The 14701-nt window shown below is 37.9% G+C and overlaps 1 protein-coding gene across 36 annotated transcripts in view; it reads left to right on the top strand.

The window, feature by feature from the left end:
- TENM2 (teneurin transmembrane protein 2) overlaps positions 1 to 14701 on the top strand; it is a 1410959-nt gene that overhangs the window by 1309657 nt on the left and 86601 nt on the right. For 20 of the 36 annotated variants that reach the window (XM_085518796.1, XM_015875933.3, XM_015875927.3 and 17 more), the window contains 3 exons: positions 7270 to 7465; positions 10010 to 10111; positions 13731 to 13763. In XM_085518796.1, the coding sequence (XP_085374922.1) occupies positions 7270 to 7465; positions 10010 to 10111; positions 13731 to 13763 (331 nt within the window). Of the gene's footprint in view, positions 1 to 6573; positions 6651 to 7269; positions 7466 to 10009; positions 10112 to 13730; positions 13764 to 14701 lie in introns of those variants that run through there. The other 16 variants (XM_085518813.1, XM_085518810.1, XM_085518808.1 and 13 more) reach the window with 2 other exon arrangements.

Here is a 14701-nt window from a genome sequence, read left to right as displayed (position 1 = left end):
TAGCACAGCTAGGTCTGATAGCATATCATTTTCAGTCTCTGTAGAAGTTTCAGACTCCACAGGATTTTGTCAGTATTGCTGAGCACGCAAAAGACTTTGGCATCACTGCTTCCCAACCACATTATAAGACAGAATACAGTGACAATGTCTGGGAAGCTTTAATTTGACTATTTTTTCTCTCCAAGGTGGTATTTAGGCTTAATATCTCACTCAGACATTGGGCAGGTCTTGCAGCTTGGAATCCCAGTTCTTAATTTCTAACTGACTACAGATGAAAACTCTGCACCACTTTTTTTTTGTGGGTTCTTTTTTTTTTTTTTTTTTTTTTTTGGCATTGACTTTGTAGTACTTAATTAAGGGTGTAGATAAAGATATAGTGGGACCAAATTTATGTATCTTTTTCCTCTAGACTGTGCAGTGGTGTTTAGATTTCTTTTGCTGTAATAAATACAGTATGTCTCTTTATTTACAGAGAGGAAAAAAATATATATGTTTAAAGTAATTAACAAGAATATAAAGTTTCTCATTTATTTAGATTAGAACTGTAATGAGCAATAATATTTTTCAGTTGCACATACTGAAAGGAAAGAGCCTCCATTCTTTAGAGAACAAGGGAAGCAGAAATAGGAGCCAGCTTTTGGAAAGGAACCTTTACTTCATGCATATCCTTGCTGCTGAAAATCAGTTCTTCATCATAAAATCACCAGCTAAACTTGATTTAGTTTATGGTGTCCAAAGATCAAATTTAGAACTTTGTGGAAAAGCCTTTTCAACATGCATAGATGCCTCATCCAGGTTTGCAAAGAACTGAGAGTATGTTTTCATTTGGCAAAGCAGACTGCAGTTACATAAATGATTAAGCCAAATGAAGAGAGACTTAAACATAATTGCATTGTCATACAAAGAAAGTTTTCATATTGCTTGCAAGGAGATATCAGCCCTGAGGGAACAGCGTCCGTGTGCATGCACAGTCGTGATAGGAGTATCTGTGGGAAACTGCACCCGTGTTAACTTAATTTGGGACCTACTTATTAGGGAACTGGTCTGCACTGGCTCTTATTTCTTGGCTATTATTCTTGCCTGAAGTCTGAAACTGAAACCCAAAACTTTAGGTTGATTTGGGTAGAATTATGAGAAAAGGTTTACATGTATTGATGACTTCTGCTTTTAGAGCATGTAGATTTATGATTGTGCAGACTCCATTCACTTCTTGTATGCTGTTAAGAATTTTTCCCCAAGTTACCAAATATTTATATGCATTTGATATCCAGGTAGGTATGACTGGTAAGAAATAATGACCAGCAGACCACAAATAAAGGAGAAGGGCAAGTGGTTTGTTTTCTGTACGGCCAAGGGCTAGTATATAACATCCTGAAGTTCCATACAAAGATTACATAGATTGGGAAAATTACTGTGTAATGTTGAATAATTTTCAGCCATTTTCAGACATTGTCTCAGACAGGATTGTGTCTGTGGATCATAAGCTGCACCAGTGAGGCAATGATGTAATTCATTGAGCATGTCTCATTAATTCAGAATTTTGGTGCTCTCTTCCCATATCATTCCACCATGGGAAAACATCCCAGCAATTCAGATGATGAAAACAAACAAAAGTGTAAATCATGAAATGAAAATGGCTTAATGCAACCACAGCTCCAAAATGACCATCACTGTTTTATGCAATTACATGTTAATTATAATTGTCTAACTACCACATAGTAAAGGTATGCCTCAGTCTCTTAGAAGAAGAGCAAATGTTAGTACAAAATAAATGTAGTTTTTACTCCACAATGAACATTACTTTCTACTGCACTGTGTTCAGCAGTATTTGTTCCAAGTTTCATTGTAATGTTCTTGACTAAGAAGCTAGGATCAAGGAGAGTTCCCTTCTTTCCTTCACTAAACCTTTTGAGCACTGGATATAAATTTCATAACCTTTCTGATAAATTAAATAATGAGAAATACCAACTGTGTTTCCAATTTAGCTTGAATCCTCTTCAGTGAACCTCATTTCCAGTTTTTAGTTAGTGGAAGCAGTTCCAACCTTCTGTAACTGCATAATGAAATCCCATATTCAAGCAAGCTCGTGGTGCTTTTCAGTGGGGGTAATGCAGCAGAAGACTGCTATATCAGAATCCACACGAACTGCTTCCAGGAGAAAGAAAAGCAGGCTGTTGCACACCAGAGTTGGTGAAAGGAAGACCTGGATCTGTTCTGACACAAAGAAGCAGAATGGTTTTGTGTTAATGAAAATAGTCTGAAGTTGACACCAGGCGATATTCTAAAATTGAAATTTGAAATCCTTGTTTCTGCAAGTTAGGAACTGTAAAGTAGAGAACAACTTGACTTGACAGTTCATCACTGATCAGTGCTGATATGTCAAGCCTAGCAAAATCCTTTGTGGGAATAAGTCAATAATCGGCAAATTAGGTACATGATTAACCTAAGACAACAAGATGCAGTTCCTGTCTGTGGGCCCTGCTGAGATTTAACCTTCTCAGTAGTAGTGTTTAGCAGATACTCCGGTTGCGTCGTTCAGTCAGTCAAACTGATGTAGCTGTAATCTTCTCTAGAAGCAGTTGTGTGCCACGTGCATAGGGAATGGAGCTCCAGAGGGGAGAGAAAATACTTTGAGTGACAAGCAGACTAGAAAAAGAAACACATTACTTTCAAAGAAAATTTCTTCCACTCTGTGTAGTACTGCTTAGAATTAGGAAAATGTTCAGGCTTGAAGGATCAGAGAAGATAGTCATATTAATAAAACTGATAATGTATGGAAAATGAACTGTAAATGTCGAGCAGTGCATGAAGTGATCCTGCAGAGATTACAGCAATTACGTTACTACACGTTGTTAAAGTATTCCAAATGATGCATGAAATAAAGAAGCCATATAGAAACATCCCTACCATGTCTGGGGTAGGCAGTGCATGGAGTTGTTTTGCCTCTATTTGTAGCGGTGTTTTCTATTTAGTGAAAACCAATTTTAGAGCTGTCTTTATTTGAAACAACAATAATAGCTGAGGAGCTTCAGTGTTACCTTACTTTCCAGCCACTGCTATAGCTGGAAAATGGTCTGGTCACTTCAGAGCTCTGTGATAGTGACTGCTGTTGTAGTGAATGCTGTGCTGCATTGCACCCGTTGTGTGTTGTGTCAAAGTCAAGATGCACATCTAAATGCTGAAATAAGCTGTTTGGCTGTTGGCAGTGTGAGTCAGATGTTTCATGGATATATTTTAATGAATAATTACCAACTGGATTTGATAGAGAACTAATTTTAAAGCACTTTGCAAACAAATTCCCTGACATTTGTTTTATTGTTGGCTTTGTAGCTCTTACAGGGCTTTAGGGTAAGATGAATGCTAGCCACAATGCCAGATATGCTTTTTTCTTCTTCTTTTCCATTTCCATCTGAAGACACATCCATTATTAAGACAAGAGCATTAATAGCTCTTTCTTTTCAGCTCCTATTTTCAAAGACTGTTAATGATTTTGTGGTAGTATGCAAGTAGTTTCAAATCTAAGAAAAAAGACCATGCAGATGGTGTTGCAGTGCCTGAGAGCTGCCTGCTTCTGGATGCTTTCACAACTGGTTCTCTTCTGGCATGCAGCTGTTCTCAGCAGACCTGTACAAACAGATGTGTAGTGTTGTGCAGTGGATGGCATTGTGGATGACATTGTGCGATGTAGTCGCTATCATATATGCGGTGCTCCCAAACTGTTTTTCTGACTCCTCATGGTTACTGGAAAAGGAAAGACCTTATTAGCCTGTGAATAAAATGCAGCAGAGGAAGGTAGAAGCACTGAAGGAAGAAATTATAAAAGCAAATTGCCCAGAAAGAACTTAGCGTGAGATTTAGGTTTGTAAATAAAACTATGCGGTAGTGTTTTTGTTTGTGGGGTAGTAAAATAAATGAACAATCATGGAACGCGTGAATTTGGAATTTGTTTGAAGAAGTAGCCTTCTTTATAGGGAGCTTTAATCATAGTAACTACTCTGCCCTGCAAAACTGAACTGCCAGGATGTCATCTTTTGTGGTTTCTGGGATTTTAGTCATTTTTTGTGTGACTTTCTGAATGAAGCTAAGAAACATAAGGGATCATTAAAAAAAATAAAAGTCAGTGAAACTTGAAAACTGCTTCAGAGGTGAGTTTGCTAGCTGTCTAGATCCATTCCCTAATACATGCAATTTAGTTGTCCTCGGTAGTTGTTTTTCTTAGATTAAAAAGTTACACAGTGGCTTCTTAACAATCATGGAAGTATTTATTTTTGTTTCCTGGATGGGTCTTCTAAATCTGCACATATCTGTCAATAGGTGGCTTTAAAGCAAAAGTGGTATTTTTGAAATTGCCTTATATAATGGTAATTAATCATGCAAGCGGAGTACATCAGAAAATCAACCAGGCAGCAAGAAACAAATGGATGATCCAGCCAACCATGGGAAGAAATCATATCCAGTTATGACCTTCCCAGTGACCTTTTAGTCGGGGATTTTCGATTTTGGGGTGCACATACCCAGTACTTCCATTAAGATTGTACATCCAGGGAAGCAGCAGCAGATACATTGCCTTCCTTCTTTTTCCCACAGTCCTGAGGAATCCAGAGAGGGATAAACATTTATTGTTATATTCTACATCAGTTTGCAGTGGTACTTCACAAGTCATAAACTTATTGATGTGAAGTCATTACACTTTTGCCTGAGCATGAAATAGTTCTTCACGGTTTAATTAAAGAACCTCTACAGTGTATAGTTAAAATTATGGCCTTATGGGGAGCCATGCCAAGAGACCTGCTCTCTCTAGGTCACACCTGTCATTGTGAAAAGAGATTCTGCAGTTGAAACTACTTCAGGCAGTTTCAGCCTGAGTACTATTCCCCTTCGATCTTGCCAACTGCTGAGCCTTCTCTGCTATATGAGGTAGAATCAGCATCAAACAGAGGGGAGGCAGAGGAACCTGCCAGCATAAGCAGAGATGAACAGCATGTTGCCAGTGAGAAATGTCAGCTTTTATTGCTACTTCCCTAGCTGACCCTTTGTGAACGATTGTTCCGAAGAACAAGATTTCTTTTTCCCAAGATGTTGCCCAAGTAATAACATTTCCCAAAGAGGTGATGAGTCTGTCCTTAACCTCTGACTACTAGACAGTAGGTTTTAGTAATATTTCCAAATGTCATTGATTTAAGAGATAGATACATGTGTGTTTGGCACCTCTGTTGCTCTGAGACTTTCAGGCATGCCAGAATTCTCTAAATCTCTGGAGTGCATTGGCTTAAATTCATTAATTTACCTGATTTATCTTCTTCAGTGGGGGGGAGAGGGGGGGGGGGGGAAGAAGGAAAAAAAAAAAAAGGCTCAGTAAATGGCAATTAGATTTTAACAGTTTGGTGAAACTTTTTATTTCACATCACTTATTCTTTCCCACGAGTAAAGGCATTGGGAAGAATGACTAATGCACTTACTGTGGCAGTAGCCTTCAACATACAGGCTCATGGATTTCCTTTGTGGCTCCATACTGATGTCATGGTTTCATGTATTTAAAAAGAAGGCAATAATACCTCCAGACTTTTGCCTTTGTTGTAATGCTAAGTGTGTGGAGTGCTCTATTGCTCCTATTATAACCACTACAATATTTCAGACAGAAAGGTCACCTTTTATATCGCTATTTGAAATATATGTGCAGTATGTCACTAACTTGTTAAATCAGTCCAACCTTCTATCGCTTCCGCAAGAAGGGATAATCTTCATTATTTTATCGAGTATTGTGCATTATTTGCTAGAACTCAATGCTGAGGAGTGCAATTCGATGTACAAGACAGCCCTTATGGATCTTTTTTGGGTGGAGGATGACAGTTTTCTATTTAAAAGGAAACAATGAATGTGTATGGTTTCTTAGAACTGCCACAAGCACAGACTGTATGTGCTGGAGATAACAGAAGGAAGTGCAATGTAACTACTGGCCAGCAAGCACGTGCTTTCTCTATATTTTATTGAATGTATCTCTTTCTTTAGACATGTCTATCTCTATCTATTCATAGATAGATAAATGTGTCTAAAACCAGATGTATTTTCATAGGGGACTTGTTATACAGCTATCAAAAGATGAGATGTTTTTTCTTGTTTCCAAAGGACTTCCCTTAGATAAGGGCCATGAGAGCTGGTAAGTTGAGCATAGCATCAGCCTGAGAGCTCCAGAATCGCAAACATTAAAGACAGAAGAAAAAAGGAAAAAAGACCATTAGGACTCCTGGTACAGCTGCTTTGCTATGCAGAGTTATTCCCTACTGTAGATTAACCAATATTTCTTCTAGTCTTTGTTTAATTGTGTGATGCAGTGGCATCTCCACTGGGAGGCTATTACCAGGCTTAATAGATGGGAAGCTTATCTGACATTCATCTTAAAATTCTTTCTTTCTTTTTTTAGTTTCATACAGTTAATGGTGCCATCCCTCTTATACTCTAAATAATCACTTGCTCTGCTTCATCTGTTTTCCAAAGATTAATGAATTTTCCAAAGCATCCAAACAGAAATTCTCAGTTTTCCTTAATAGAAGTTCAATGCCTTCAGCTACCTGATTTGTGTTATTCCTTTTCCATGCTCCCTCTGGTTCTTGTATCCTCCTTAACCCTGGTTCTTCTGCAAACAAACTCAGGTAAGCGTACTGCTCTGTGACATCAAACTTTTACAGTGTGTTTTAATTGGATATTAATGTACATTGTGTTGGACAGACACATTTCTTGTTTTGTGTTTTCCTGTTTGTTTTTGCATTTTGGGGTTGTCCATTCAACTATATGTCTGAAGGTACATCTGACATATTTGTACATCTCACAGGAATAAATTTTGGCAGGTGATTGCTTAGGTGTGGGTGTCTCTCTCATATGTTAATACGTTAATGTTATCCAGCTTTGAAAGCTCTGTAGGAACCTAGAATTTTGTGAGGGCTCAAAGCATTGATTTTAACTTCTTTGTCAGAACTCAATTGGTCAAGAAATACTGCTCATACATTTTAAACCACCTGTGCAGAGAAAAGGTGCATAATTCTGTGCTGGTTTTTAAGAAAGCAGTCATAAAATCTTTGTGTTCAGGGGGGACCCAGTAGATACCAGGTTCATGTTGTTTACCTGTCTTCCAGAAATACTATTTTATGATGTTTTTAATTGAAGACTATGCAAGAGTTTGAGATATGATTCTGTATTCTGGTCTGTTTGTTTGGGGTTTTGTTGTTTTTTTGTTTTGTTTTGTTTTTTTGTTTTCTTTTTCCTACCCTGCAGTATGATTTCATGGAACGCTTGGATGGAAAAGAGAAATGGAGTGTGGTGGAATCCCCACGGGAACGACGAAGTATTCAGACTCTTGTTCAGAATGAGGCTGTGTTTGTCCAGTACTTGGATGTGGGTTTGTGGCACCTGGCATTTTACAATGATGGCAAAGACAAAGAAGTGGTCTCCTTCAGTACAGTTATTTTGGGTAGGTATTTCCACAGGCTGAGCATTTCTTCTTTTTATTGATATGTTCTCATACTTAAAGTCATAATACTTTCATGCAGTCTTTAGTACTCAGCCTTTTTGTCCTTACATAGTAGTGCTTAACGCTTTTCTCCAATGGTGTATTGATTTTAATTTCATTATTTCTCTTTTAAGATTTCTTGCATTCTTGTAGTTCTTGAGGTTAGTTCTGAGAAACAAAATCTCTAGCTGCTCATCTAGGTGTGGGTCATCTCCGCATTATGGAGTAAATAGCCAAAGAGCATCCAACCTATGATCTGAAAAGCTTTCAGTTTTGTTACAAGAATAAGCTTCGATTTAGTTGAAAGCCAGACTGAGCATAAGTTCTCCATGCTTTGAGAGAAGATACGTTGATCTTTGGAGCATTTCATGAGCTGTGAAAGTCTTATCTCAATAGCATCAAAACCTAAGATAGTCTTCATGCTATTCCATTCTGGCTGGCGAAGTGTTAAGTGGCACTATGTTGCACAAATCTGTAATTTCTATTCGTTTTGAGAAAGTGAAGTTGAAAGAAGTTGAACTGAGTGAGCCTGGTGAAAAATAATTGGCAGTCTTTTCCAGCCTTGTGTGAGTGATGATATGAAGCTTTTTCTTCCTTTTATATTATTATAAAATTTAGTTTCTTAGCTGAAGTCCCAGAGGGTGGGGGAAGATAACCCATACAGTGTTATTAAGCAGGAGCCTGTTTCTGTTAACTTCAGTTAAGATGAGGAAATGTTTTTGTTTCCATAGCTCGTACGTGGTTTTGAAAGGGTTATTAGGTATTATGCATAATGTTATATGTAACTGTTTATTTGCCCATAGAAGGCTATTTCTGCTTCTTTGAAAACAATTGTACTTACATCTTGGTATGCTGCTACCGTGGCTTCTTAGAAGCTATAATAAGCTGTCCTTAAAAGGCCTGGCTGGTCTGGGCTCCAGCTTTCAAGAGTATCAAAGGTCTAATAGTCAGGTAGACTATATGATAGGGCAATAATAGTGATTGGATTGAAATAGAGAGAAAAGTGTAGTGTTTTATCCAGTTCACGGGTTATTCTGCACACACCCAGTATCAGACATTTCATAATCAAAAGATCAGAGAGAAATGAAAGTTTCTCTGATGTGAGAGGAGAAAAAATTACAGAAATGATGTTGACCCTCAGGCTGTAGTAAGTTTGCCATGATTTTGAATACATAGAATTGTGTGCCATGAAGCAAAACAATGAATAAATCTGTAGACAAACTCCTTGGTGAGACAAAGTGATGGTTTTGACCATTCCACAATACAGTTCTCCTTTTCATTGTTTACATGAATGTGGCTAAATTAAAGAGATCTTTTAGAATTTTTGCTTTTTTTTTTCTTATTATTTTATTATCTTGTTATTACTATTATTTACTTAGTGTCCTGCAAATGTGATATTAGATTTACAGTTCCACTTGACTGCTTTTCCTCTTTTCAGTTTAGCTGACAGAAAAGTACTTTGTATGGCACTAATAATTCCAAATCCAAAATTTATTCTCTGTGTCCTGCAAGCTGCTCTTTGTTTGGTGTCTGAGACTGACATTTAATTTGGGACCACACAACCCAAACAACAGGGAGTTATAGTGAAGAGTAACAGCATTCCATTTATGTTTTTGTTCCAGTAATTCAGTGTTGAAAATATATTCCTCTGACATCCAACAGCTTTCAATTGAAAGTAATTTTAAGCATTAATTTCAAAATTGTTACTTAATTTCCACTTTACGCTGTGCAATGCAAATATATCTGTCATCCAAATAATAACTAACTGTGGAAAGCATACAGCTTGGTACAGCTGAAATTTTATCATTAGGCTGGTGTGCTTATGCTTCACAGATTATTGAAGTCACCAGCATTTCAGTTATTTAAACCTGGTTTTAAACCTTGCCCTCTGGCTTTACAGACCTCTTTGTCATCTGCTTGCATTGCTACTTGCACCGTTTTGGGGCTTTTTATAGGATAATGTTTGCTGGAGCAAAAGAGCTGTTCTTTGTCAGGTGCAGCAGACATTTCTGTCAGCTTTCTTAACGAAGCTTTGAGTGTAAAAAGAAAAGAAGATAGATTCCTTGGGATAATCAGCTCTATATGGAACAGTGGCTGTGCAAGATCAAAGTCAAATTGCAAGAGGGAGATTGTGAATTTTCCTGCTGAAGTATTATGTTTGAAATATAATATGAATTCAGGTATAACTATAAAGATCATAAGTTTTGGATACCGGTTTGAGCAAAGGTCCTGAGTGCTAACAGTAAATCTGAGTGCTGGTGGTGCTCAAAGACTTGCCACCCTTAGGCTATCAGTGGTTCTCTATGCTTTCTCGTGCTGCCATAAGTGTTGGTAACTTTCTGCTTCCCCTGAAATTTTGGCTGTTAACATGCAGTTAGTGTTCTCGGGTTGTCCACTTTGTATTCTCCCAAGTATTTAAGACAAAATAATGTTACGAAAAACAGAGCAAATAACTTCCAGATGACATAGGAACCAATTAATGTGCCTCTGATGTTTGTATTTCAGATTCAGTGCAAGACTGTCCACGTAATTGTCATGGCAATGGCGAGTGTGTTTCTGGTGTCTGCCACTGTTTTCCCGGATTTCATGGAGCAGATTGTGCTAAAGGTATCGTTTTCCCATGTTTACAAATAAACACAGTGTGTCTTTGAGATATATGGATCTACGGTGCCTACTAGTTAGCATGAATCTAAGCCAGATACAAGTCAATCAATATGCATTTTTTTCCTTAGTTCCCGTAGTTAAATATGATCAGATGGAAGTATTGCCCCACTGCTGCTGCACTTGCCTAACTGCAGCTTCTTTTTCTCTAAAGCAGTATGCAGAAATGGCAGTAAATTTTTTATTGTCCGTATAAGCGGACAGATTATCATCAATGCTTTCTGATACTCATTAATCCATATGAATATGAAAGACTGATTATCTCCATTAATAGAATATAATGTATATTCTGCCTTGGCTGAGCCATGCTTCTAGTTCATAGTTGCTTTGTTGCAGATGCAATTGCTCTTGACCAAAGGAAGTTCACCTTTTCTTTTAGGAGGCTAGAAGAACTTGGCAAAATCTTAAAGTAAGCCTTTTCTTGAGTCTCAAGAGTTTGGAATAGCTGTAGTATGGGAAAAATCAACAAAGGAAGGCCTCTAGTTTATAAATCTGTTGGTGCAAATGTCTAAAATCAGTGAGTTGGCTGAATTCCCCAGTGTTCCTGAGCGCAGTCATAATATGTTACAGTTTGCTTCCTTAGTTTATGCAGCTTTAGGCCGACTGTAAGTATTGTGTGTTTACAATTGTTTTCCACAGGAATAGCGTTGATAGTGTTAATAGGTGGAAAGTGTGGCATTCAAAAGCTGTTGAAATGCCTTGAATAGCGTTACAGAATTGCTTGGTTTCGCTTAAATCATGATGGAGTGGCAAGGATATTTCATTGTGGCCCCACATCTTCCACTGATGCAGTAGGATGGCAGCTGGCATATCTGTGCCTGTCTATGAAATACTCCTTTCATAGCTGTTGTAGCCATTCTGGAGGGAGTAACTTTTATGTTTCTGTATTTGCCTCCTAGAGGTGTCCAATTAGAAGGGGGGAAAGAAAGGAAAAGACCCCAGGGGTGTTGGGAATTTAATGACATCTTAGTGCAAGGCTGAGTCATTTTAAAGTGTGCTTAAAATGTGCATGTGGTTGGATTACCTGAGAGATTGGCAAATATACAGAGGCAACATGTATATTACAGAATAAATGGTGTGAAAATGTGTGCTCTAAATACACGCTGACAGCTATATGCATTTCTGTGGTGTTAACCTGTGAAAGTATGCATGTAGTGACTGTGTGCTTCACTGCCGCTCCCTACACACACGTGGCCCTTAAACCAATTCATTGGCATTTTAAGTTGTGGAGAGTTGAAGTTTTGTGTACCAAACCTCTGTGTAATGCTGTATTCTATGTTGTGCTAGAAAATAGTCTATTCAGACTGCATCAGATGAACATCTTTTCATAGGGTACTTGTCAAACTCTCTGTCAGGTTTCTACAGCCCCTCAGAATTTTCCCTCTAGTTCCTGCTGTGTCCATTGCATTATCTCCTCCTTAAAAGCAGGTTTTGTGGAAGCTTCTTTCACCTCTCTTACCAGTTCCTTATCAGACATTGTGGTATTTCTTAAGAACAAAGAAGCCTAAAATACCATGTAACATGACAAAATGGATGTATTGTCAGAATTCGTGCATGTATATGCAAGCACATAGCTGCTCATCTACACGCTGTAAGACATCCCCAGGAATGTGAGGCTAAGTGTATAAGGACTGCATGCCTCACCAGTGTCAGACCTGTACTTGTGTCCACAGGTATTTCAGTGTGCTTGAATTCTGATTATACGTGAGAGCAGCTTCAGAAGACAGAAATGAAAATCAGGATTGAATAGTAAGCACATTAAAAAAAGATAGAAATTAAACCTACTGCAGCATATCAAATGCTTAAATACATTTACCATGTATTTACTGTAATGTTGCCTTTATATTTAAGTAGTAGCATGTATGAAAAGATAACTTTTACTTTCTATCTGATTTATAAATATATATATATACACTTTAATGATTTTCCTGGCAACACATCTTTACACATCTTTTCACATCTCAGTTCTCCTATGCAAGATGAGGCAAGACACAAATTTCACAGGGGGCAAAATCTGAGCTTGGGAGATGTGTAATGTGTTCATTTCTACTAGGTAATAGCTGTTTGCTGGGGTGATTCTGAGGATATCAAAGGCAGTGCATCTTGAGGGGAATCATCTGCATGCTTTGGAGATGGTGCACTGTTACTCTCCCTGTGCCTTTATCCGGTCCATGTAGACCTTAAATATTAAATTGAAGGGAATATATGAGAGAGAGCACAGATTTGACTTCGGATCCAAAAGCTCCAGCAAAGACCCACACAAATGATTAGAAAGAGCTGAACTTATGGCCCAATGCACAGGTTGAAATACCCTTCCATGCCTTGATTGAAGTAGAATAAATTCTATTCTGCCAAACACTCTTGCCAAGTACTTGGGGCTTTAATTCTCAACCTTATCTGTGGAAGTAATTTATTCTCAGGTAGCCAGTCTCAACAGATTCATTTCAGCCTTGCTCAGACAGGATTCCCTTTGTAATCATGTAGAGTTTAGCCTGATTAAGAATTTCATCTAACACGCAGGAAAGGTGATATATTTTAATCTCATTCGGTTAAAGTATGACATTTAAAGAAAAGGGAACTCTCATAATCAAAAGATAACTCAGAGGACAGAGATAAATCCTGATCCTAGAAGTTGTATGTGGTTAAAGCCAGTGGAAGATTTGCTGTAAACTGAAATGCACTGTGGGTAACCTCTTGTGCATAAATAATTGTAGAAGTCATTGATAAAAAGGGATGCTATGGCCAAAGATTGATTGAACAATCAGACTTGCAGCTATTATTGTTGGTTTGGTGTGTTGTCACTTCTATATATTTGTTTCTGTTTTTCTGTAATTTCCATGACATACCCACCCACATGTATCAAAGGTGTCCTCCTTACTTGGTGTTCCCACTGTTAATGTCTGGTAATAGTTTGGTCTTGTAACTGCCCAGTCTTGTGGTAAATCTGCAAGTCAGCATCCTTCATTGTGTCCTGCTTTTCACCACTTGTAGAGTTCAGCGTCAAAGAGGCGAATCGGCTTTCATTTCATTTCATCTCACGGTATTCCAGAGGTCATACAGCTCTTCCAGGTCTTTAACCAAAATACTTTGAAAGGCACTGCCATGTACAGTTTTGCAGATGTGCTCAGATACATTGTGTATTTTAAAATTCTAGCATTTATATCATAAGCATATTTATCTAAACTGAAAAGGTGAAACAAGTACCATCACATGGAATTGCTGCATTAATACAACGATCATAGTATGTTGAGAGATGGTGCGTGATTTGTAAACAGGAACAAAAGCAAGTTGAGTAGCTTGTCAGCTGCCATGAAGTTGCCATTTAGTAGACACTGTTAGTTGGTTATGCAATGCAATAAGAAACATGTTTAATATTTTAATCTAAACAGAGTGAAGGCGTTTGGATTTTAAAACCATGTTTGATCAGTTGACTCTTTAATCTGATTTTAAGAACTCTAATGACTGAGATTTATGTTTATGCTCAGTTGTTTTTTTTCCTGTTGTCCTTGTGTGGGTTTTTCATTATTTTATTTTCATTCTGTTTGTTTTCGGCTTACTGGCAAAGGACGGCGCCACTTTAATAAGTATAAAAAGAAGGGTAGGTTTTTACATTTTCTTTTTATTTCTTTTGCGACATCTACTTAGTTTGAAATAGTTGCTAAGCTGTAAAGTGTAGTCTATCTTCTTTAAAGTTTAGTGTAATGAGTTTGCTGTTTCTGATGATTGCCCAAACCTTGATAAGAATTCCTGCCACTGCTGTTTTCTTTATGTTTGTGCTGTTAACTTGTGTATAAAAACATTCAAAGTCCTTGATTATTAGGTAAGTAAGGTATAATTGCTAGAAAAAGCAATGCTTGCTTCCTCGTTCCTTGTAGCTGGTGTTGAAAAACTGTTTCCTTTTCAAATTTTAGTTACTGGGGAGTTTTCTTGCTTTGAGTTGTATTGTTTGGTCAATGAAATCTTTAACCGCATAAAGGAAAGGTTTTTTTGAATATTGAATACTTGAAATTATGCTTATTTGATGCCATATCCAGAATTACTGTCCAGTGGCACAAGAGGTTCTGGGAGTGATTACTGTGGGGAAATAATTTCAGAGTGCATATTTCTGAATAATTCCATACTCAATTCCTTGCTGTAGAACACGTGGCCAACAGGAATGAGTGCTATTCAGCACACACTGCTAATGCATAGCAGTTAGTATCTCCTCTCTGTGTAAGTAATGAAAGCCTTCGTAGCCTGGCTAGAAACTCTAGGAACTGAAAATAGCAAAAGCAGACAGAAGACCACTGGGCTTGGAAGGGAGAGGTGAGAGCTGGTTCTGAACAGCCTTTCTCCTTTGCCTGTCCTACACAGACTGTGAAGCCTGGCAAAAAATTTGGGACCCATGGTCAGAGAACACTGTGGGTCTTCCACGGCACAGTCAGACTGGCTGAGTGTGTTTGTTTTATTCAAGTGAACAGCAGCAAACACAGGGAATAAAATATGGTAGTCAAGAAAATAGGTTAAACACGATGATACCCCAAATTAGTTTGGTTT

Source organism: Coturnix japonica, chromosome 18, assembly GCF_054131305.1.
Source record: "Coturnix japonica strain WE chromosome 18, WE-NBRP24, whole genome shotgun sequence".
In the NCBI taxonomy this organism is placed as follows: domain Eukaryota; kingdom Metazoa; phylum Chordata; class Aves; order Galliformes; family Phasianidae; genus Coturnix; species Coturnix japonica.
The sequence above is the reverse complement of the archived record's forward strand: the minus strand, read 5'-3'. Positions and strand labels throughout refer to the sequence as shown.